Source organism: Mauremys reevesii, linkage group 1 (genome assembly GCF_016161935.1).
Source record: "Mauremys reevesii isolate NIE-2019 linkage group 1, ASM1616193v1, whole genome shotgun sequence".
NCBI lineage: Eukaryota > Metazoa > Chordata > Testudines > Geoemydidae > Mauremys > Mauremys reevesii.
In genome coordinates this window covers 202,159,011-202,183,245 of record NC_052623.1, presented here as the reverse complement: position 1 = coordinate 202,183,245, position 24,235 = coordinate 202,159,011, and the positions used below count along the sequence as shown (strand labels likewise).

The 24,235-nt window shown below is 44.2% G+C and overlaps 1 protein-coding gene across 6 annotated transcripts in view; it reads right to left on the bottom strand.

Moving 5' to 3' along the window:
* CMSS1 (cms1 ribosomal small subunit homolog) overlaps positions 1-24,235 on the bottom strand; it is a 385,325-nt gene that overhangs the window by 8,929 nt on the left and 352,161 nt on the right. For all 6 annotated transcript variants that reach the window (XM_039537809.1, XM_039537823.1, XM_039537815.1 and 3 more), the window contains 5 exons: positions 23,526-23,655; positions 16,039-16,098; positions 12,561-12,663; positions 5,800-5,860; positions 535-622 (listed from right to left, as the gene is read on the bottom strand). In XM_039537809.1, coding sequence (XP_039393743.1) covers positions 535-622; positions 5,800-5,860; positions 12,561-12,663; positions 16,039-16,098; positions 23,526-23,655 — 442 coding nt within the window. The remainder of the gene's footprint in view (positions 1-534; positions 623-5,799; positions 5,861-12,560; positions 12,664-16,038; positions 16,099-23,525; positions 23,656-24,235) is intronic.

Here is a 24,235-nt window from a genome sequence, read left to right as displayed (position 1 = left end):
AAGTCCCATGCCAGAGCCAGCTCCCACCCTTGAGCAGGGTATAGCTTGGCCAAATGACCTGAAGAAGGAACTAACCATGACAGGACTATGGTTAGTATCCTGTGATATCTATGCTACATTTTGTTTTTATTGCAAATATCTATTTAGGAAGCAAAATATATGGCAGGAAAAAAACTTAGATTTGGGAAGGAGAAGGAGGGTTAAACAGATAAACTAACTTCCTGTTCAAGAACTTCATGCCTGGCAGGAGATTGTGAATAATAAACTGAAAGACCAAGCAAATCCAGATTTTTTGGGAGGGTTTTTCAATAAAAGCTTAAATTGAACTCAGAATTGTGCATTGTCCTTTTGTCTAAGCCACTGTGTTCAGCTTCCTGGATTTTTAACTTTATATTCTTGACCTGCATTTGAGAGTAGATCGCCAAATTCACTGACTCAGGTTAGTCCAGAACCTTCAAACTCTATTGAAGTTTCACTTATTCTGCCATGTGCAACATGTCCATTACCAGAGCCCATTCCAGCCTCCTTTCCTACCTTGTTTTACTAGAGCTTTTATTCTTCCAGGTGTTCCTACACCCAGGTGGATGACACCATTCTCCAGCATGTTCATCTGTTCTTTTATCTAATTCAAGGACAGAATGAGAAGATGTTGCATCAGAAAACCCACAAGTGTTTAGGATTCCCTCTTAAAGAACATTTTATTCCACATTGGAGGTAAATTCCAAGTAGCACAATAACTCCTCTTAAAACACCATCTAAAGTCAGGTCCATATGGAGAAGTAGTGCACAGCAAGCTGGGGTATAATCTACAGTATTCTAGCCTGCTGCACGTAACTGTCCCAGTGGGCCCTGCTACCATGCATTAAGAGTCCCATAAGCACATTAAGGACCCTCAGAGACCATGTACGGGCTTTGGAGGCCAGGGTGGCGGAACTGGAGGAGCTGAGAGAGGCAGAGAGGTATGTTGATGAGGCGTTCCGGGACACTGTAGAATTGTCCCACCTCCACTTAGACAGCTCCTGTGCTGTTGAGGAGGAAGAAGGGCCCAGGGAAGTAGAGCAGTCGATGGGAGCAGAGGGAAACCTTCCCGAAGTTGGGACCCTCCTTCCAGATGGTGCTGGGGTTGCCTCTCGCACTGAGGTTGCCTCTCCGGGGGAGGGAACTCCAGTTTCTAGGAAAAGGCAGGTGTTAGTAATGGGAGATTCGATTATTAGAAATGTAGCTAGCTGGGTCTGTGATGACCGGGAGAACCGTATGGTGACTTGCCTTCCTGGTGCGAAGGTTGCGGATCTCTCGAGGCATCTAGATAGACTTATGTGTAGTGCTGGGGAGGAGCCGGTGGTCGTGGTACATGTAGGTACCAATGACATAGGGAAGGGTAGGAGAGATGTCCTGGAAGCCAAATTTAGGCTGCTAGGGAAGAGACTGAAATCCAGGACCTCTATGGTGGCATTTTCAGAAATGCTCCCAGTTCCACGCGCAGGGCCAGGTAGGCAGGCAGAGCTTCAGAGTCTCAATGCGTGGATGAGACGATGGTGTAGAGAGGAGGGATTCACATTCATTAGGAACTGGGGAAACTTCTGGGATGGGAGGAGCCTATACAGGAGAGATGGGCTCCACCTAAACCAAAGTGGAACCAGACTGCTGGCACTAAACATTAAAAAGGTTGTAGAGCAGTTTTTAAACTAGGAGATGGGGGAAAGCCGACTGCTGCAGAGGAGCATGTGGATCGGACACAGACTTCTCTTAGGGGAGAGTCTGATGATAGAGAATCTCCAGGTTATAGTCAGGAGCAGAGGAATGAGAAGTATAATGTAAGGGCCGGATCAGATGATAAACAGTCACATAAAAAAAGAATCTGGCACATCAGAAAAAGGCAGGCTAATTAAAAACTTGTCCCTGTTTAAGTGCTTGTACACAAATGCCAGAAGTCTAAACAATAAGATGGGTGAACTAGAGTGCCTTGTGATAAAGGAGGATATAGATATAATAGGCATCACAGAAACCTGGTGGACTGAGAGCAATCAATGGGACACAATCATTCCGGGGTACAAAATATATCGGAAGGACAGGACAGGCCATGCAGGGGGAGGAGTGGCACTATATGTTAAAGAAAGTGTAGATTCAAATTAAGTAAAAATCTTAAGCGAATCCACAGGTTCCATAGAGTCTCTATGGATAGAAATTTCATGCTCTAGTAAAAATATAACAGTAGGGATCTATTATCGACCACCTGACCAGGACAGTAATAGTGATGATGAAATGCTAAGGGAAATTAGAGAGGCTATCAAAATTAAGAACCCAATAATAGTGGGGGATTTCAATTATCCCCATATTGACTGGGAACATTTCACTTCAGGACGAAATGCAGAGATAAAATTTCTCGATACTTTAAATGACTGCTTCATGGAGCAGCTGGTGCGGAACCCACAAGGAGAGGCGACTCTAGATTTAATCCTGAGTGGAGCGCAGGAGCTGGTCCAAGAGGTAACTATAGCAGGACCGCTTGGAAATAGTGACCATAATACAATAGCATTCAACATCCCTGTGGTGGGAAGAACATCTCAACTGCCCAACACTGTGGCCTTTAATTTCAAAAGGGGGAACTATACAAAAATGAGGGGGTTAGTTAGACAAAAGTTACAAGGTACAGTGACTAAAGTGAAATCCCTGCAAGTTGCGTGGGCCCTTTTTAAAGACACCATAATAGAGGCCCAACTTCAATGTATACCCCAAATTAAGAAAAACAGTAAAAGAACTAAAAAAGAGCCACCGTGGCTTAACAACCATGTAAAAGAAGCAGTGAGAGATAAAAAGACTTCCTTTAAAAAGTGGAAGTCAAATCCTAGTGAGGCAAATAGAAAGGAGCACAAACACTGCCAACTTAAGTGCAAGAGTGTAATAAGAAAAGCCAAAGAGGAGTTTGAAGAACGGCTAGCCAAAAACTCCAAAGGTAATAACAAAATGTTTTTTAAGTACATCAGAAGCAGGAAGCCTGCTAAACAACCAGTGGGGCCCCTTGACGATGAAAATACAAAAGGAGCGCTTAAAGATGATAAAGTCATTGCGGAGAAACTAAATGGATTCTTTGCTTCAGTCTTCATGGCTGAGGATGTTAGGGAGATTCCCAAACCTGAGCTGGCTTTTGTAGGTGACAAATCTGAGGAACTGTCACAGATTGAAGTGTCACTAGAGGAGGTTTTGGAATTAATTGATAAATTCAACATTAACAAGTCACGGGACCCGATGGCATTCACCCAAGAGTTCTGAAAGAACTCAAATGTGAAGTTATGAACTATTAACTAAGGTTTGTAACCTATCCTTTAAATCGGCTTCTGTACCCAATGACTGGAAGTTAGCTAATGTAACGCCAATATTTAAAAAGGGCTCTAGGGGTGATCCCGGCAATTACAGACCAGTAAGTCTAACGTCGGTACCGGGCAAATTAGTTGAAACAATAGTAAAGAATAAAATTGTCAGACACATAGAAAAACATAAACTCTTGAGCAATAGTCAACATGGTTTCTGTAAAGGGAAATCATGTCTTACTAATCTATTAGAGTTCTTTGAAGGGGTCAACAAACATGTGGACAAGGGGGATCCGGTGGACATAGTGTACTTAGATTTCCAGAAAGCCTTTGACAAGGTCCCTCACCAAAGGCTCTTATGTAAATTAAGCTGTCATGGGATAAAAGGAAAGGTCCTTTCATGGATTGAGAACTGGTTAAAGGACAGGGAACAAAGGGTAGGAATAAATGGTAAATTCTCAGAATGGAGAGGGGTAACTAGTGGTGTTCCCCAAGGGTCAGTCCTGGGACCAATCCTATTCAATTTATTCATAAATGATCTGGAGAAAGGGGTAAACGGTGAGGTGGCAAAGTTTGCAGATGATACTAAACTACTCAAGATAGTTAAGACCAAAGCAGATTGTGAAGAACTTGAAAAAGATCTCACAAAACTAAGTGATTGGGCAACAAAATGGCAAATGAAATTTAATGTGGATAAATGTAAAGTAATGCACATTGGAAAAAATAACCCCAACTATACATACAACATGATGGGGGCTAATTTAGCTACAACGAGTCAGGAAAAAGATCTTGGAGTTATCGTGGATAGTTCTCTGAAGATGTCCACGCAGTGTGCAGAGGCGTTCAAAAAAGCAAACAGGATGTTAGGAATCATTAAAAAGGGGATAGAGAATAAGACTGAGAATATATTATTGCCCTTATATAAATCCATGGTACGCCCACATCTCGAATACTGTGTACAGATGTGGTCTCCTCACCTCAAAAAAGATATTCTAGCACTAGAAAAGGTTCAGAAAAGAGCAACTAAAATGATTAGGGGTTTAGAGAGGGTCCCATATGAGGAAAGATTAAAGAGGCTAGGACTCTTCAGTTTGGAAAAGAGAAGACTAAGGGCGGACATGATAGAGGTATATAAAATCATGAGTGATGTTGAGACAGTGGATAAGGAAAAGTTATTTACTTATTCCCATAATACAAGAACTAGGGGTCACCAAATGAAATTAATAGGCAGCAGGTTTAAAACAAATAAAAGGAAGTTCTTCTTCACGCAGTGCACAGTCAACTTGTGGAACTCCTTACCTGAGGAGGTTGTGAAGGCTAGGACTATAACAATGTTTAAAAGGGGACTGGATAAATTCATGGTGGCTAAGTCCATAAATGGCTATTAGCCAGGATGGGTAAGAATGGTGTCCCTAGCCTCTTTTCGGCAGAGGATGGAGATGGATGGCAGGAGAGAGATCACTTGATCATTGCCTGTTAGGTTCACTCCCTCAGGGGCACCTGGCATTGGCCACTGTCGGTAGACAGATACTGGGCTAGATGGACCTTTGGTCTGACCCGGTACGGCCTTTCTTATGTTCTTATGTTAACTTTTAGTATATAGTACTGGGGTCCACACCGACGGTTAGCGTGTGGAAGCTAAAGCATGGTACATTCAGACAGCAAGAGACACACTGTTCATCTCTCAGATTGTAAAACTGGTACATATGGGGGAAAGGCACAAAGGGCAGTGAGGTGTCCAACTCCCTCTGATAGTCAATAACTGAAATTCACTCGATTGTGCTTTTCAAAATCTGACCCTGAATACTTTTTCTGAGGTCTGAATAGCATTGGCCTCCCAACAATTAAATCAATCCTCTAGAACTAAATGGAGAGCACACAACCTGGGGAAAGTTAATGCAAAACTGGATTCACACTAATCTGCCCAAGACTGGAGAAGGATGAAATATACTGTGTGTGACATTTACCTGATTGACAGTATTTATATAGAAGGCCAAATTTTCACCCAGCGTCTCTGATTTCCTTGCTTCCTTTCCTATCATTTGTACACACAAACAGGCATTTGCACTGGGTGGCTGAGCATCTCACTACCTGATTTGCGCCCATCAATGTGGGTGAAGGTGGAGTTTGTGGATGGGAACACATGCACATGCTTTTTGGTTTTGGTTTTTAAGCAGGCACAAAATCAGAGGCTGGTTTGAGACACAGAATGTTTGACTGGGTACCACGCAGGTTACTGATGGATGTTCTGATCTTAATGTAGGTGCCCATCCTGCACAAAAAACCCACAGGGGCATGAGGAGAGTTTGAAGTGCAATCAGAGGAAGTGCTTGGTTGGATGCCCAGAACTGTGCTGTTGGGGTACAGAAAGGAAGCCCTCTTCTAAAGAAAGGAGCTATGTCCATGAAAAGTATCATTACAGTATCACATCGAAGACAATGGCATGTGATTGGTTAGCTATTTCACCAAAACTAGTGCAGAACTTGCTTACCTTTTTGTGTTTTGCAAACAATTTAATAACTTTGCAGTCTCCTTTGAATGCCGTCATTGACCTAGTAAAGGATAAATTAAAAATAAACTCAAACATCAGAACTCGGATTCTGTGTGTATAACAGGCATAAGAGGAAACCAAAAATAGTTAAAACTAGTGTTTTTGAATGGGCTGTCTAAATGAGTTAGGTGCCCAATTCCCATTGATTCCTATTTGTGCTTTGAAAACATCCCAAATGAATGATTATTTAAATCTATATTTGGTACTTGTAATGATCTGCAACCAGACCTACATACTAGAGGGCACAATTTAGGAGTAATTTACGTACATCTTTTTGATAGATATTTATGTAATATTTAAAGAACATGTACTTTTACAATTGACTTATTTCAAGACTATTGACTAATCAATTGCCAAATTTAAATAAAAGAATGATTTCACTATTGAATTATAGGCACACCAGAAAGCATTCTGAACTGGAAATTCAAGTTATTACAATTTATTTATGCAATTATTAGAAAAATCATCCCTTCTGGGCTGTCATAACCCTTACTACACAAAGGAACCTTGATATCCACACCTGTGTAGACCACAACTCTTTTTATCAGAAGACCAGAATTGCATCCTAAGCCTTTGATTTGGGACATAGTTCTATATATAGAAAATGTCATGATCTGTATAATAAACTCAGCAGGAGAAAATGAGTATGGAGTTTACAAAACTCCAGTTGAAATAGGCTTTTTCCTGCACTTAGGAAGAAATCAATGCACCATTGACATGCAAGTCACATGTTAAAGCCTTCCTTTACAACCATGAAGTCTAGAAACTTTTTTTTAAAACAATACTGAGATTCAACTGTCATCATGTGAGTTCTGGAGCTAGGAGAGGAGACATGACCACAGTTTTCATGCCTTCAGCCCAGCCTTGCACTTCTCTGCTCTTCATTCCATGATGTATTGTGGGATAGCAAGATCTGCACCTGCTATTGGGAAAGCTGGGAGCAGAGGAGCCTGGATATTTGGATCAAGAGTACAGAGTGGAGAATGCAAACCACTGATCTAGCAATGTATGTTGCAGAAACTACCAGACTTCTCATCAAGAGACTGGGGAAAGAGAAACAAATCCTGATTTCCATACCTTCTGTTGGGGAAGTCAGGTTTGGGCAGGAAGCCTTTCAAATCTCCTGAATCAATATACTAATCTCATCAACCCTATACCTGTGGAATCAAATGGAGCAAATGCGCTTTTTTAATACTCCATCAATTCACAGAATATCAGGGTTGGAAGGGACCTCAAGAGGTCATCTAGTCCAACCCCCTGCTCAAAGCAGGACCAATCCCCAGACAGATTTTTGCCCAAGATCTCTAAATGGCCCCCTCAAGGATTGAACTCACAACCCTGGGTTTAGCAGGCCAATGTTCAAACTACTGAGCTATCCCTCCCCCCTTTATGTGGATACACCAGAGCCTGTTCCCGCAGTATCCTCACCCTGGTTTTCACAAGTTACAAGGCCCAGGGAGCATCAGGGACAGTAGCAGCACCTCAGCATAAAATTAACAACAATTGCTGGACAGGAACCAACTAAGGAGAAGGGTCCTGCAGACACCACATCAGTCTCAGAGAAATGAGAGAGAAAGGAAAGCGACCGTACAACAGGGTGGATCAGACACAGGAACGGCTACTGGGACAGACAGCAGGATGGGATGGGATGGGATAGAAGCTGGGACACGACCTACATGCCAGCAAAACATGGAAAACAAAAACAGAGCCCACAAAATCTAGAATCAGTGATGGCAAAGGGACAGAAAGCAGGAGAAAGAAAAGCACATGAGGAACCAGAGATGAATAACTGTGCAGCTAATATGACAGAAGAGAGAGGGAAACTCACACTTTTTCTGCTCCACTCTCCCAACAACAGGGAGTGCGGAATGAGACTTCCGTGCACTGTTAGTTACCGAAAGACTTTCCATGCCAAAGTAAGGGAGTAACACTCCTGTCCACATCGGGGACAATGGAAAGAGATGACAGAGACAACATCTCAGTTCTGCACTGTGATGTCACCCTACCAGCACAAAGCCCAGCCTGTGAAGTCAGCAGTGAGCTTAGCAGAGAACCTGAGTGAAAGACGAAGCTTGGGCTCCCTTCCCAGAAGGGACTAGAGACTTCAGCACAGCTGGAGCAGAGTGACTGGATGCACCGTCTGGTGGTTCAGAGAAGTCCTTATGAACAAATAAGTTCTGTGTATGAAGAATGAGTGTGTGTGCTGACAGGGATCTGTGTGCAAACAGGGGGAAAGTTCAGAGAAAATCCTACACCACTGAGGCTATGAAGATGTGGACCTTGTCCCTGTAAAACACCATATAGGTCAGCTCTGAAGTAAACACCCTGATCTCAGACACCCTACAGGCAGATGTGATTGTGACCAGGAAAGAAACTTTCCAGGAGAGGAGGAGAAGGGAGAGGCTCGAAGGACGGACCCCTGAGCCACGTCAGCATGAGGTTGTGGTCCCAGGGAGGGACAGGATCCCTGAAATGAGGGTAGAGACTCTCCAGACCTTTCAAAAACCGGACTGTCATGTTGTGAGTGAAGACCAATCTGCCTGGGGCAGAGGGTGGAAGGCTGAAATAGCGGCCAAGTGGACTTCCATTGATGACAAGGACAGCCCTTGGAGCCTGAGGTGCAGGAGATAGTCCAGGATTACCTGCAGCGAAGCCTGCTCAGCACGGATATCCCAGGCTGAGGTCCAGCATTTGAACCGCTTCCACTTAGCCAGGCAGGTCGCTCTGGTGGAGGGCTTTCTGCTACCCAACAAGGCCTGTTGGACATGGGCTGAGCATTCCCGTTCCTCCACATTTAGCCATGCAGAAGCCATGCTGTCAAGTGCAGCGACGCCAGGTTCGGTTGCAGAAGACCTGGTTCTGGGACAGCCGGTCCAGCCAGAGAGGAAGCTGCATTGGGGAGGCTGCCAGAAGGTCCAGCAGCATGCTGAACCAGTGCTGCCAAGGCCACGCAAAGGCTATCAGGATCAGCTTTGCTGTGTCCTGTTTAATCTTCATAAGGACCTCGTGAATTAGTGGCACCGGCGGGAAGGTGGACATCAGAGCCCCTGACCATGGGAGCAGAAAGGCGTCTGGAGAGAGGGCTCCTGTCCAATCTCCGGAATGAGCAGAACACGTGGCATTTCCGATTCTGACAGGACACAAACAGGTCCACCTGGGGAGTCCCCCACCTCCGGAAGATCCCACTGAGCGCCTCCAGATGGAGCGATCACTCGTGCTGAGACGAGAAAGTCCTGCTGAGGTGATCTGATAACCCATTCCTGGCCCGGGTAGATGCATGGCTACCAGATGAATGACATGCTGTACAGAGAAGTCCCAACGGCGGACAGCTTCTTGCAAAGAATCAACGACCTAGCTCTGCCCTACCTGTTGATGTAATACATCACAGCAGTATTGTCTGTCAGGACATGCACCACCTTGCCCTTCATGTGGGACAGGGAAGCTGGCAGGCCAAGTGAACCGCTTTGAGCTCCCTGACATTTATGCAGAGGGACAGATCGTCCCACGACCAGTGGCCTTACGCCACTGGTGCTGTTGGTTGCTGCTCCAAGGCGGCGGCTGAGGAATGGACACATGGAGGCATCGGCATCACAGGTATGCCCAACACGCTCCAGTAGGGCCATTGGCCTTGCTGCCACAACGGCATCACGGTGGTCGACGCAGCCTCAAGTGCACAATCGCTCTGGTGCTGTTGCAGTGAGGGGGCTGAATTTTCTTTCTGTACCAGAGGAATCACCTTCAGGTGAACACGGAGGGGCTGTCAAAACTAGCGTCTGGTGGCTAACTGTCACCGCAGGAGACCGTTGCCTCTAGTAGAAGGATCGGTGCCGGGACCGGGAGGATCAGTACCATAACGGAGACCACTCCCACTCTCTGGGAGATGTGGATCTGCGCTGAGGAGACAGCTGGCAGGAGGATGATTGGTGCCAGCAATACGGTGACCAGTGCCTTCCTCTAGGCCAGTGGTTCTCAAACTTTTGTACTGGTGACCCCTTTCACATAGCAAACCTCTGAGTGCAACCCCCCCTTATAAATTAAAAACACTTTTTAATATATTTAACACCATTATAAATGCTGGAGGCAAAGTGGGGATTGGGGTGGAGGCTGACAGCTCGCAACCCCCATGTAATAACCTCGCGACCCCTAAGGGTTCCCAGCCCCCAGTTTGAGAACCCCTGTACTAGGTGACCTGCATCGAGAGGGTGGAGACTGTGAGCATGGTGCTGGCGATGTAGGACGTCCCGCAGAAGACAGAGACCTGGGGTGTGGAAACCGAGAGCGCTGTCTTGTCTCCAGAGACTGGCATCATTCTCCTGCCCTCTAGGGGGTCTATGCAGCTGGCTTGCACTCACCGAGAGCCTTTGCCATGTCCTAGGACTCACGTGGTGCTGGCAGTGCTGGTAGAGGTCTCTGCTCTCTGGGTGCCAGGAGAGCCTGGGAAGGTGTCAGCCCTGCCACTAGTCTGGGTCCCCCACCGCTCCCTGGAGTCAGTGGCGGATCCCTTGGGGGGCTACGGGGCCCCAATCGGGCAGGTGTCCCCATGTGGCTCTGGTGTGGGCTGACAGTCTGAACTGGGTCCTTTGCCCTTCTTGCTCGGTGCCAGGGAGTCGCTCTTCTTCGACCACTTCGTAGGCACCGGCGACGGGGAGCGGTGCCGGGCACAGCCCAGTGCCAGGGGTGTGCTGCACACTGACGCCGAGGTGCTCGGGGCAGAGTCTGGCTGGGAAGGCTCAGACACTGGGCGGAGAGCAGCCTCCGTGAGAAGAGCTCTCAAATGGATGTCTCGCTCTTTCTGAGTCCTGAGACAAAAGTTCTCACAGATGCGACACTTGATTCTTCCCAGGCAATTCCCCCAAGCACTTGAGGCAGCTGCTATGGAGGTCACTAACAGGCATAGGCCTGCTGCAGTCAGAGCAGGGCTTAAAACCCAGAGACTGAGGCATGCCCCGCCTGGGGCAAAGTCCCCGCTGGGACGCTATCTCTAACTAACGACTTTCTAACTACGGTAAACAAACTATTTACAAGGCCTTAAGGCTCGAAAACTGAAGAACTGCTAACCCCTATCAGGCGAGGGAAAGGCGCTCCAACTAACCACCACAGGCAGTAAGAAGGAACTGAGAGGGTGTAGGGCTGGCGACGCCTAATATATCGATGCATGAACACGGCACTAAGAGGGCGCCACTGCCGACCTATGGATACCGCTAAGGCAAAAATCTCCGATGGGAGCACACGTGGGTGCGTGCACACCTAAAATAGAATCAACACGAGCAAGCACTCGAAGAACAACATTCATTTGTTAAACAGCACTTATCCCGCTAAAAAGCAATAAGGTACAATTTGTTCTCAAATACATACATTCATGATGTTGGCATCTCTGATATTGGCAACATTTCCAGTAATCAGGCGGCTCAAAGCTGGCAGAAACCTCCACACATCTCCCTCTCAGTCACCAGCAAACATTTTCCCCTGGCCCTCACAAATATGATGCAAATTACAACTAACAGAGAGAATACGGGGCAGATGATCCACACTCCAGTCAGTGCATGTCACACACCTCCCTCCCGCAACCTGCCCTTTAGCCTACCAACAACATAGTGCACGGACATCAGCAACTCTGGGGGGACTGAAATAGCTCCTTGCTCCTGTCCAGATTTCCACCCTATGGCTTCATGAGTTAGGGAAACAGGCATTAGGGCTGGGTCATCTAGAAAAACTGCTAGTACATCCAGAGTGTCTAAGCTATGGGAGGGGAAAAAATGTTCCTTGTGCCAGTCTTGCAAACAGAGCTGGATTTGTGAAGACCCTGGCTTCATGGAGCAGCCAATATTTTATCACCAGTGTCACAATAGTTAGTATTTTTCTTTAAGGCCAAGCTAATGAAGTTAGGAAACTCTCAGCTTTCAGCAGGGGAAAAAAAAAAAGATTCTAGCCCTCATGGTTGCAGAGAAAAGATTGTACATGTAACCATAAAGACTCAAAAACACAGAAGACAGAATTCAAAATAAAGCTTATTCTCTGTAAATCAGTCCCTAAGGAGTGACAGAATCACACCCTCCAGAGCAGGCCTAGTATTCCAGGCAGGTGAAAACAGGACATTACACAGACCAGTGTTTCTCAACCAGTGAATCGTGACCCTGGGAAGCAGAGTCACAAAATCCAAGCGAGGTGGGGATGTGAGTCACTGAAAATTTTATTACAATCTATTATCACTGATACATTTTCTTTACTCTTATTTTTATAGTGAAGAAGGGGTTGCCAACCTGAAAAGAATGAGAAACACTAATACAGGCCAGACACACTGGTCTCCACAGAGGTCCCAGTGCCCTGTGTTTCTACTGAACTTTGTTACAGAAATGTCCTGACACTGTACTCAAAATGATAGTGTTGAGCTATGCATTTTTATGCACTTAATCTGTTCTTAAGTGTAATAGGCTGAATGTCTTTCTAAGAGCAACTATACTTTACTTTTGGTTTGTAACAAAAACAGTAGATCTATGCAGCTGAGTTATTAAGTTCTACTTTAGTCTAAACCAAATACCACAGTACCACGCTTTGGAGGAATGAAGGATATTGCATCAGTTGAGTCAGTAATTTTGTTGGCTAGCAAAGGACATTGTCCCAGTTTTGCCTTTATGTCTAGGGGTCCAGGCAAAACCTCTGACCGGGTGCCAGTCTCAACATAACATTTGCTTTCAACATACTTAATGAGCTCCAAACAACGGAGAGCAGAACTGCAGATAATCAGCATCAGCACAGACGACTTCTCCTTGTGGTTTTTACGAAGTTTTGCCCATTTGGGACAGACTGCAACAAGAAATACAAAGTACACAGAGAAAGCTATGACTTAAATACATATTGCAATGCTAAATTACACAAGTACATGATGAATAGCTGCCTGCCGAAAGAATATACTTACAGCACACTACTTCACAATCTCAGTTTGTAAAACATGTAAATTAAGATATTTCCAAAAAATTAACAAACAAAATGGCTCATGTACCAAACAATGAAATATGATTATCAAATAGGTTACATTAGAAAACAGGTTACATAAGGGTCAAAATGCAGCCATTGTAAAAACACGCACAAATCCATCGACTTCATCTGACCCGAAATTTGCAATGCAATTTGATTTATAGTAGTGCTTTAATAGAGAGAACAGTTGTTAAATGGAATACATTTATTGCAACTGTATCACAAGGATGTAAAAGCAGATCTACTTAACCAGGACAGAAGAGAATAAAAATTCCCATTACTAGTAGCCAGGGACAGGTAGAAATGGTACAATAAAATTAAGACAACATAATCAGGCCTTGTCTACACAGGTGGCGACGTATAGGGTACGCATAGCTACACCACTCAGTGAAAAACGCAAGCTGAGTCCACACTGAGATGTGTAGCTACACAAAGCAGTGAAAGGCTCTGATAGGGGGGAGGGAGTGGGGAAAGACTCCAGCTACACAAAAAGTTTCCAGAGCCTTTTCCTGCTGCCTCCCCACTGCCAGAGCCTTCCCACGCTACAGGAGTCTTTCACTGCAGCAGGGAAAGGCCCCAGCAGCGGGGAGCTGCCAGAGCCTCTCTCTGCTCCCTTGCTCCCTTCTCCCCCAGCCTTTCACCACTGCCAGAGTCTTTCCTTATGGTGGGGAAAGTCTCCAGCAGCAAGGAGGCAGCGGAACACTGCACTGCTAAAGACAACAGTGTAGCTAGGGAGGGACTGCTTGGGCATGTAGAGATCCGTGTAGGGCATATGCCATAAGGTTCTGGCATGTCTTTACTCATGTAAACCTCACCATCTACACTGCTATTTATACCCATGCTGGGGGGGGGCGTGCATTGTATGTACTCTGCACACTACCGTAAGCATAGACATAGCCTTACATATTTAATTAAGAAATATTTTCCCAAATATTATTTAAAAGCAAAACTAAAATATGTTGATGCAAAATAATAATCTTGCAGAATACAAACATGCAGAAACATAAAAGATGTAATATAACTGAATTTATGAATATTTCAAGGTCAATATTAATTTTAATCCTTTAAAAAGTGGAAGTTAAATCCTAATGAGGAAAATAGAAAGGAGCATAAAAACTGGCTAATGAAGTGTAAAAATATAATTAAGAATGCCATGAAAGAATGTGAAGAACAGCTAGCCAAAGACTCAAAAAGTGATAGCAAATTTTTTTTAAATACATCAGAAGCAGGAAGCCTGCTAACCAACCAATGGGGTCACTGGACGCTCGAGATGCTAAAGGAGCACTCAAGGACGATCAGGCCATTGCGGAGAAACTAAATGAATTCTTTGCATCAGTTTTCCCGGCTGAGGATGTGAGGGAGATTCCCCAACCTGAGCCATTCTTTTTAGGTGACAAATCTGAGGAATTGACCCAAATTGAGGCACCATTAGAGGAGGTTTTGGAACAAATTGGTAAACTAAACAGTAATAAGTCACCAAGACCAGGATGGTATTCACCCAAGAGTTCTGAAGGAACTCAAATGTGAAATTGCAGGACTACTCACTGTCATCCATAACCTATCATTTAAATCAGCTTCTGTACCAAATGACTGGAGGATAGCTAAAGTGATGCCAATTTTTAAAAAGGGCTCCAGAGGTGATCCTCGCAATTAAAGGCCAGTAAGCCTGACTTCAGTACCAGGCAAACTGGTTGAAACTATAGTAAAGAACAAAATTGTCAGACATATAGATGAACATAATTTGTTGGGGAAGAGTCGACATTGTTTTTGTAAAGGGAAATCATTCCTCACCAATCTACTAGAATTCTTTGAGGGAGTCAAAAAGCATGTGGACAAGGGGGATCCAGTGGATATAATGTATTTAGATTTTCAGAAAGCCTTTGACAAGATCCCTCACCAAAGGCTCTTAAGCAAAGTAAGCAGTCATGGGATAAGAGGGAAGGTTCTTTCATGGATTAGTAACTGGTTAAAATATAGGAAACAAATGGTAGGAATAAATGGTCAGTTTTCAGAATGGAGAGAGGTAAATAGTGGTGTCCCCCAGGGGTCTGTACTGGGCCCAGTCTATTCAATATATTCATAAATGATCTGGAAAAAGGGGTAAACAGTGAGGTGGCAAATTTGCAGATGATACAAAACTCAAGATAGTTAAGTCCCAGGCAGACTGCAAAGAGCTACAAAAGGATCTCTCAAAACTGGGTGACTGGGCAACAAAATGGCAGATGAAATTCAATGTTGATAAAGGCAATGTAATGCACATTGGAAAACATAATCCCAACTATATGTATAAAATGATGGATAGTTCTCTGAAAACATCCACTCAAATGTGCAGCGGCAGTCAAAAAAGCAAACAGAATGTTAGGAATCATTAAGAAAGGGATAGAATACAGGACAGAAAATATCATATTGCCTCTATATAAATACATGGTATGCCCACATCTTGAATACTGCATGCAGATGTGGTCGCCCCATCTCAAAAAAGATATATTGGACTTGGAAAAACGTTTAAAAAAGGGCAACACAAATTATTAGGGGTATGGGACGGCTGCCGTATGAGGAGAGATTAATAAGACTGGGACTTTTCAGCTTGGAAAAGAGATGACTAAGGGGGGGATATGATAGAGGTCTATAAAATCATGATTGGTGTGGAGAAAGTAAATAAGAAAGTGTTATTTACTCCTTCTAATTACACAAGAACTAGTGGTCACCCAATGAAATTAATAGACAGCAGGTTTAAAACAAACAAAAGGAAGTATTTTTTCACACAACGCACAGTCAACCTCTGGAACTCCAGGCCAGAGGATGTTGTGAAGGCCAAGACTATAACAGGGTTCAAAAAAAGAACTAGATAAATTAATGGAGGATAGGTACATCAATGGCTATTAGCCAGGAGGGGCAGAGATGGTTTCCCTAGCCTCTGTTTGCCAGAAGCTGGGAATGGGTGACAGGGAATGAATCACTTGATGATTGCCTGTTCTGCTCATTCCCTCCGGGGCACCTGGTATTGTCCACTGTTGGAAGACAAGATACTAGGCTAGATGGACCTTTGGTCTGTCCCAGTATGGCCATTCTTATGTTCTTAAGTGGGCAGATATGCATACTATCTTGTGTATAGCATGAGGATTCTACTTTCTCTTGAATACTGCACTAAACATTTTTTTAATAAACAAACTCCACTCTCCTTGCGACCAATATTTTACTCACTTTCCTTCAGGTATGAAGAAAAACTGTGGGTGAGGTCATTGGATGGCAGGAAACAGGAATCTGAAACCATAAGAGACAAAATGTTTTTGTTGACAGATTTGCAACAGAACAATTGAGTATATTCATAAGTTTACAGTACAGCACTAGGTATATCTATTAAATCGTTCTTGGATTAAATCTACCAGTAATGCTTATTCTTTGAAAACTATGTGGATTGCCCTTTGGAAAGGCAGAGTTTTGTGGTCCCCACTACGCAACAGCAATGAGTTTGTGAACTGGTTAACCGAATCATGGTAAAATCTATCAACACAATTTTAATTCCCTCCTCAATTATCTGAATGTTTTTCTCTCCTCACCCCCCATAAATATAGCATTACACAACTGACCACATACATAATGGAGGGTTTTCATATGCCTTTGTGGCATCAATCAGAAGCCACAGCCAGAACCATTATGACTGGTTGGACCAGTGGTCCAATCTAACATGGCAAATCCTACATTCAGGAGTCACTAAAACAATCAGGATGGAATACAATAAAAGTAAGACGTGGGTCATCCTCTTATCAATGGGGTTACTTTTCTCTCTGGACTTTCACATTGCACAACTCTGTAAATTATGTTCAATTACAGTTATATAAATACAGTAACTCCTCACTTAAAGTCGTCCCGGTTAACGTTGTTTCATTGTTACGTTGCTAATCAATTAGGGAACACGCTCATTTAAAGTTGTGCAATGCTCCTTTCCAACGTTGTTTGGCAGCCGCCTGATTTGTCCACTGCTTGCAGGAACAGCAGCCTGTTGAAGCTAGCTGGTGGGGGCTTGTAACCAGGGTGCACTGGCAGCCCCCCTATCAGCTCCCCGCTCCACTAAATTCCCTGTGCTGCAGCCGCCTAGCAGGCTAGCAATTGGCAGTTCAGCTGTCCCTCCCCCCACTGCCATGTACTGCTCCTGCTCTCTGCCTTGGAGCTGCTCCCAGAGACTCCTGCTTGCTGTGCAGGGCGGGAAGGAGGGGGCTAATGTCAGGGTGTCCCCCTCCCCCCTGCTCCTGCACCCCACTTACCCCTTCTCCATATAGAGCAGGGAGGGGACACTGAAGGAGAGAGACAGAGAGAGCTTGGGGCAGCAGCTGCTGTCTCAACTTCCTGATCCACTTAAAAAGACAATGCACTTAAGACTGGGTCAGCTTACTTAAAGGGGCAGTGTGCATCTCTCTCTCTCTCTCCCATACACAAGGTGTGTGTCTGTCTCTGTCTGCTATGCTGTCTCCCCTCCCTCATATTCATGCTGCCTTGTGTGAGAGGCAACATTAACAACATGTTAACCCTTGAGGGCTCAGCCGAGTGCTAGTTCATCATTTAGCAGTAAGGCATTCCCTGGGAAATATCCCTCTCTCTTCCACCCTCTAATTTCACCACCTCAGCCAAGCTTCACAATCATCATAGCTGTGAACAGTATTAAATTGTTTAAAATGTATACTGTGTGCATATCTATATAATATATATTTTTTTGTCTGGTGAAAAAAAATTCCCTGGAACCCAATCCCCCCTATTTATATTAATTCTTATGGGGAAATTGGATTCACTTAACATCGTTTCGCGTAAAGTTGCATTTTTCAGGAACATAACTACAACGTTAAGCGAGGAGTTACTGTATTGACATGCATTTTAATTCCCCATCCTCACTAGGAGGCTCTCTCAATGACACTCTCCCCATCCCAGATATAAATCTGCCAAAATTTTACCCAGCCGCTAATCCCCATTCAGTTAAACCAATAGCTGTCAATGACCATTAGTCTCCTCCTTTTTGTGAGAACGCACAAACTCAGAGTTTTAACACAGACTTCCAGATGTACCCTACCGCACCATCATTATGCTGCATGAAACTTGGCACTCCAGGAAGCATATCTTTAGGAGGGGTATGTTAGGTAATGTGTCTGTAATCATGTAGATTAAATATTTTTTATTCTGACAATGATAAAACTATTGGATTAAAAATAGTTAATCACTCTGATCACTTGTTGTAAAATACCTTATGTGTTAGTAAAGGCAATTTGGTGTCAATCTGAAAACCTCAATGAGAGGACACAAAAGGTATATGGTTGCACATGATTTGTGCGAAATATCAAGGATGGGCAGTTTGTTTCTGATACTGTAACTGTGGTGCCCCCCTAGAATTTGGTTTAAAGTAGGATGGCATAAAATTCTAGCCTGAGGTATTTCAAAGTGGCAAATACAGAACTTGCACTGAATCACAGACCAGAGCTTCACTTGCCAGTTTAACAGCTTTCCTTCTGTTTGTCTCTCCTAGTTCTAAATAATTAGTATTAAGTGATCATGAGAAAGCATTTTGATTGTGGATGCACATGTAATTATCAGCATGTTACTTGCCCAAACATTGAACAGAACAGATTTAAAATTTGTATTAAAGTTAATGTTTAAGATTAAACATACACAAGTTAAGAGGGAAGGTACTGTACATCTGGGATCAGGCTTGAGTTATGGGGGATTACAGGTATTGGTTATAAGGATGAAGAGATACATACATATCACATAAACAGCACAGACCCAGATTGGGGTGCGAGAGTTTTTAAAAGCGTCAGTGGATAAGTGGGCTCCGGTACGCTACCCATGGAATGTATTAAGAGTCCAAGTCAGTATCAGTGTAGTGAATAAGTCCATGTGTGGGGTGCGTCCCTTGGATCATCAGGGAAGGAAGTGGGTTATTTCCCTGGTCAGTGGTCTCAATTACTCAACCTGGTATTTACTGATGGTGTCCCATGATGTGTTCCGTATAGATGTCTCTGGACCACCTGATGGTGTCGGACACCATGAGCTGTCTCATGAGCCGGGCGTAGCGTCGACCAATTCCACACGCTCTCAGTACCGGCTCATTGTGGGGGTCCCACGAGCCCAGGGCTCCCACAACTTAACACCTCAATCTATCCGCTAGTGTGTTTTGGACCGAATTAACCCCAGCAGCTATCTCTTGTCAACTGATCCCCGGGCACCCGAGCGGGGAAGCACTCAGATTCAAACAAAGCGGAGGCTATGTTATTGCTGCCAACCTCACTTCACCATTTCTGACAGGGTGGATGTGAAGGCAGACTTAATTTATAGCTGGAGCACAGCAGAAGCCCTGCCAGCTAAATTTGCTGAAGGAAGCTGCTTTCCATCATTGCACCCTCCATGTGGTGGATTTTCTATTGCTGCAGTTTTAGGATTATACCACCAGAATTCAGAATCTGACCCCTGGTATTAAAATCACTTCCTAATTGTTTAGTTAGGGGCTGTGTCTAAGGGTACGTCTACACTACGGGATTATTCTGAATTTACATAAAACGGTTTAGCAAAACAGATTGTATAAAATCGAGTGTGCGCGGCCACACTAAACACATTAAATCGGTGGTGTGTGTCCACGGTCCGAGGCTAGCGTCGATTTCTGGAGCATTGCACTGTGGGTAGCTATTCCGTAGCTATCCCATAGTTCCTGCAGCCTCCCCCGCCCCTTGGAATTTCCGGGTTGAGATCCCAGTGCCTGATGGGGCAAAAATCATTGTCGCGGGTGGTTCTGGGTAAATGTCGTCAGTCACTCCTTCCTCTGGGAAAGCAACGGCAGACAAGCATTTCGCGCCTTTTTTCCCTGGATTGCCCTGGCAGATGCCATAGCATGGCAATCATGGAGCCTGTTTTGCCTTTTGTGACTGTCACCGTATGTGTACTAGATGCCGCTGACAGAGGCGATTCAGCAGCGCTACACAGCAGCATGCATTTGCTTTTGCATGACAGCAGAGATGGTTATCAGCCATACTGTACCATCTACCATGCCATAAATTGGCAATAAGATGATCATGGTTACCAGTCCTTTTGCACTGCACCATCTGCTGCTGTCATAAGTGCCCCTGGCTGAGATCAGCCGGGGGCGCAAAAGCCAAAATTGGGAATGACTCCCTGAGTCAATCCCTCCTTTTTGGTATCTAAAAATAGAATCAGTGTTGCCTAGAATATGGGGCAAGTGTACTAGAGAACCAGTGTATCATAGAACCAGAGAGCACAGCTGCTCTGTGTCAGATCCCGCAGAAATTATGAGCTGTATGCTATTCACAGGGGGTGCTCCTGCAACAATCCCACCTGTTGATTCCATTCTCCCCCAGCCTTCCTGGGCTACCGTAGCAGTGTCCCCCCACTTGTGTGATGAAGTAATAAAGAATGCAGGAATAACACAGTGACTTGTTAGTGAGAAATGAGTGGAAGGCAGCCTCCAGCTGCTATGATAGTCCAGACAGGACATTAAGCAGTGTGGGGGAGAGGAGCCCAGCATCCCGCTGCTAGTCCAGGGACAACTGAATCTTTTCTTTACACATGAAGGGCGGGGGCTGATGGAGCTCAGCCCCCTGTTGCTATGATGAAGATGGTTACCAGCCATACTGCACCATCTACCAGGAAAAATCAGGAGTTTTTTACACAGGCGCCCATGGTCGACCTCACTGGATGCTAGTCAGCATGGTTACCAGTCCTTTTGCACTGCCCCATGTGCCAAAAGGCTGATGATGACAGTGGATATCAGCAATATTGCACCATCAGCCACCCATGGCGGGGGGGGGGGGGAAGCAAGGATGTTGGTGTTGACTGCTGCAGCATCGCGTCTATCTGCAGCATTCAGTAAAGATAGGGTGACATGTAAAAGAGTCAAGAGAGGATTGTTTTCCCTTTCACTTCTGGGGGTGGGAGGGTGGGGGCATAAATTGCCGAGCTATGCCCTGAACCACCGCGGACACTGTGTTTGACCCTAGAAGCATTTGGAGCTCAGCCAAGAATACAAATGCTTTTCAGAGACTGCAGGAACTGTGGGATTGCTTGAGTCCTCCAGTCCCCGCTCCCTCCCTCCATAAGCGTCCATTTGATTCTTTGGTTTTCCGTTACGCTTGTCACGCAGCAGTGCGCTGAGTCCCTGCTATGGTGTCTGGCTGGAGAATTTTTAAAAATGATTTTGAATTTCGTCTTCTGTAACGGAGCGCTGATAGAACAGATTTGCCTGCCCTTACAGCGATCACATCCGTATGGTCCATGCTGGAGCTCTTTTTTTATTTTGATTTTTAACTGCATCGCCACACGTGCTGATTGGAGCTCCACGCTGGGCAAACAGGAAATATTCAAAAGTTTGCGGGGCTTTTCCTGTCTACCTGGCCACTGCATCTGAGTTCAGATTGCTGTCCAGAGCGGTCAGTGGTGCACTGTGGGATACCACCCGGAGGCCAATACCGTCAATCTGCGGCCACACTAACCCTAATCCGATATGGTAATTCCGATACTAGCGCTACTCCTCTCGTTAGGGAGGAGTACAGAAATCGATATAAAGGGCCTCTTAGTGTGGATGGGTGTGGCGTTAAATCGGTTTTACGCTCCTAAAAACGGTTTAAACGCGTTGTGTAGACCAGGCCTAAGAGGAGGTGAGGGTGCTCAATACCTTGCAGGATCAGTCTTTGATTTATACATTTGGGGGACTAAATGAGTCCAAAGGGCAGCATAGAAAAGACTTTACAAGGAGTAATTTCACAGCTCTATATGTCTATTTTTGGTGCTGCCCATTTTCAGTCCTTCAGGGTAGTTGTGTAATCAATCTTTGCCATTATTTGTGCTAATGAGGGCCTAGCCAGTCTGAATACAGTAACTCATATTAATGATTTAATAATGTTGAATAATTCAGAGCAAGACGTAGAAGGATAGAGTTCTTAATTTTCCAATTTCAAAAGGAAACTAAATACATGTCGTGGGTCAATGACTATTTTCACCAAACCAGCAGAACCGGGATGTTAACAATACCTTAAAAAACCCAGAAAGGATTAAAACCACATAACTACAGCTTGCAGCAGCCAGAAACCAAGTTGGCTCAAACCCGAACCTCTATGTTTAGTATTTTGCTAACACGAATAAACAACTTCAAATCGTTGCCCTCTGTTCTGCCCAGTGAGTTGATATGAATGACTTGACAGCTACAGAAGCCACCAATCCCTTTGGCTTTGTAAGCTTCCAATTCCCCCTTCAAGAAAAGAAAGAAAAAAACAACCCAAGACCCAATCCATATGGAAATGAGTCGCTTCACTAGCCTAAAGGCCTTTCTTAATAGGAAAGCAACAGAGTATTGTTATTTCCACAAAACCTTATGGGTTTAGAATTATAAAATGTAAGTGCTTCAAAGCAATACAGAGGATGAAAGAGACTTCTCTGGTTTTTAGGATGCAACGCAGCAGGATGGCAAAACTCTCCCTTGATTCAAGAAGAAAGCTAAGCAAACCCTAGAGAAAGAAAGGAGGGTCAGTCTAGGATCACATGTCTCTGCATGAAGCTGGGAAGAGAGTGCAGTTATCTAGAAAGACAAGCTTTGAACAGTCAAAAACAGAGAGTGCAGCTTGGCTGAAAGGATCGTAGTGGTGGCACAGGGTACAAAGAGTTCAGTGAGTATCAGTGAGATAAAACAAGAGCCAACAGACTTGTTACTGGGGCCCTTTTGACTCTAAGTATACAATATCAATAAATAGGAGCTCAGAGTATCTTCTTATATAACCCAACAACAAGAATTAATGCTACAACTTGGGCTCAAAATAAGGAATCATTAAATTTTTTAGGCTAAAGTTTTTAGAGGTTAAGGTAAGCTACAGGGGGGAGGGAAAGGCCTCTCTGTCTAAACCAAAAAGAAAACTGTAATGATTTTTATTACAACCCACCCTTTTCCCCTTCACACTGACAGCACTGGAAAACTAATTCCACTTTATTCATAGAACAGAACGCACAGCAGTGCAGTTTCCTCTTCCACACAAACCTTTAATGGGGTGAGATGGGAGTTCAGTCTCCATGCCCTGCCCATTTTATCACTGGGCTCACCAGTCTCTCTCCAGTCAGACTGCCAACAAGCAGCCAGTTTTGGTACAAAATCCGTCCACTAGGTCTGGACTAAAGCTGCCAGCTCATTTCATATAGCTCACCAAAAAGCCAACAGGTGATAAGAGCAGTGTAGTCAGCATTCTATAACTAATTCAGAACGGTGTCTGACTATTCTTCCTTCTTTAGAATTTATTTCAGCTCAGGTGAAGCCTTATCTTAAATGTCTTGAGTACAGCTCCACTAACCACAGGAATAAGACCAATTTTCCTGGCTCTCAGTAACTTGGAAACCATTACTTAGAAATCCCCACACTTCTATCAAAAAAGAAACTTCCTGAAATTAATGTTCTGCCATGACTGGATATGTTGAAACAATGCTTCCTTTCGTTTCCTTAACTGCACCATTTAGAAAACAAACCCACTTACTTATTCCAAAAGAATTCACAACTCAAACAGCACAGCAATACCCTACAAGAAAAAATTCTCATAAAACCCCATAAAACTCAGAGATCTGAATTAAGAAATCTTTTAGTTCCTAAAACAGATGAATCCCCATCCCCCACGCAAAAGGAAATGCACAAGACATCTCTTTGATACAGCACATATTACCTGGCAGTTTTAACTCTTCTAGTTCAATCACTGAACGTTTAGTACCAAAGTGTTGATTAAGTAGCTTTTGTAGGTCTTCAGGGACACCTGGTTTTGGAGATGATTTTGCAAGAATATCAGAAATTTTCTTCTACAAACAAAAGTAAAAAAAGGAGATGTAAGGCATTTTCAATATGGTGTTTGCTATTTGACAATCCAATGATAATCTGTAAGAGTATGTTTCTTCATAATCTTATACAAGTGAAACTCAGTCCTAAAGTCCTTATAATTGGGCAAAACTCCAGTTGCTTCATTGGGAGTGAAAATTTCAGAACTGGGTCCGCAGCCTATGAAGATGCCCTGTGAAGTAAAAACCAAAACATCTTTACTGTGTACCTCTGTTATGCACTTTACTGCAATACTGGCATTTTCTCAAAGGTTGTGTTGGGGGAGGGGTTGGGTGATAGGTTTTTTAATTTATTACTTTAACAGTGTTGCCAAGTCTCTCAAATATTACAATAATGGGTGTTTTTTCTTAAAGCTCCAGCTACAGGAGTCAAGAGATTACTGAAGAATCTCAGCTCTCATTTAAATTTAAAAGGTAAGCTTGCAGCCTTCTTGATTGCATAGAACAGTTTGGAAACATGACTAGAGAATACCCTAGCAGCTCAAAAACCAACAGGCAAAGAAAAAAAAATCCCAAGATTTATTTGAAATGTTATTGCTTTTAA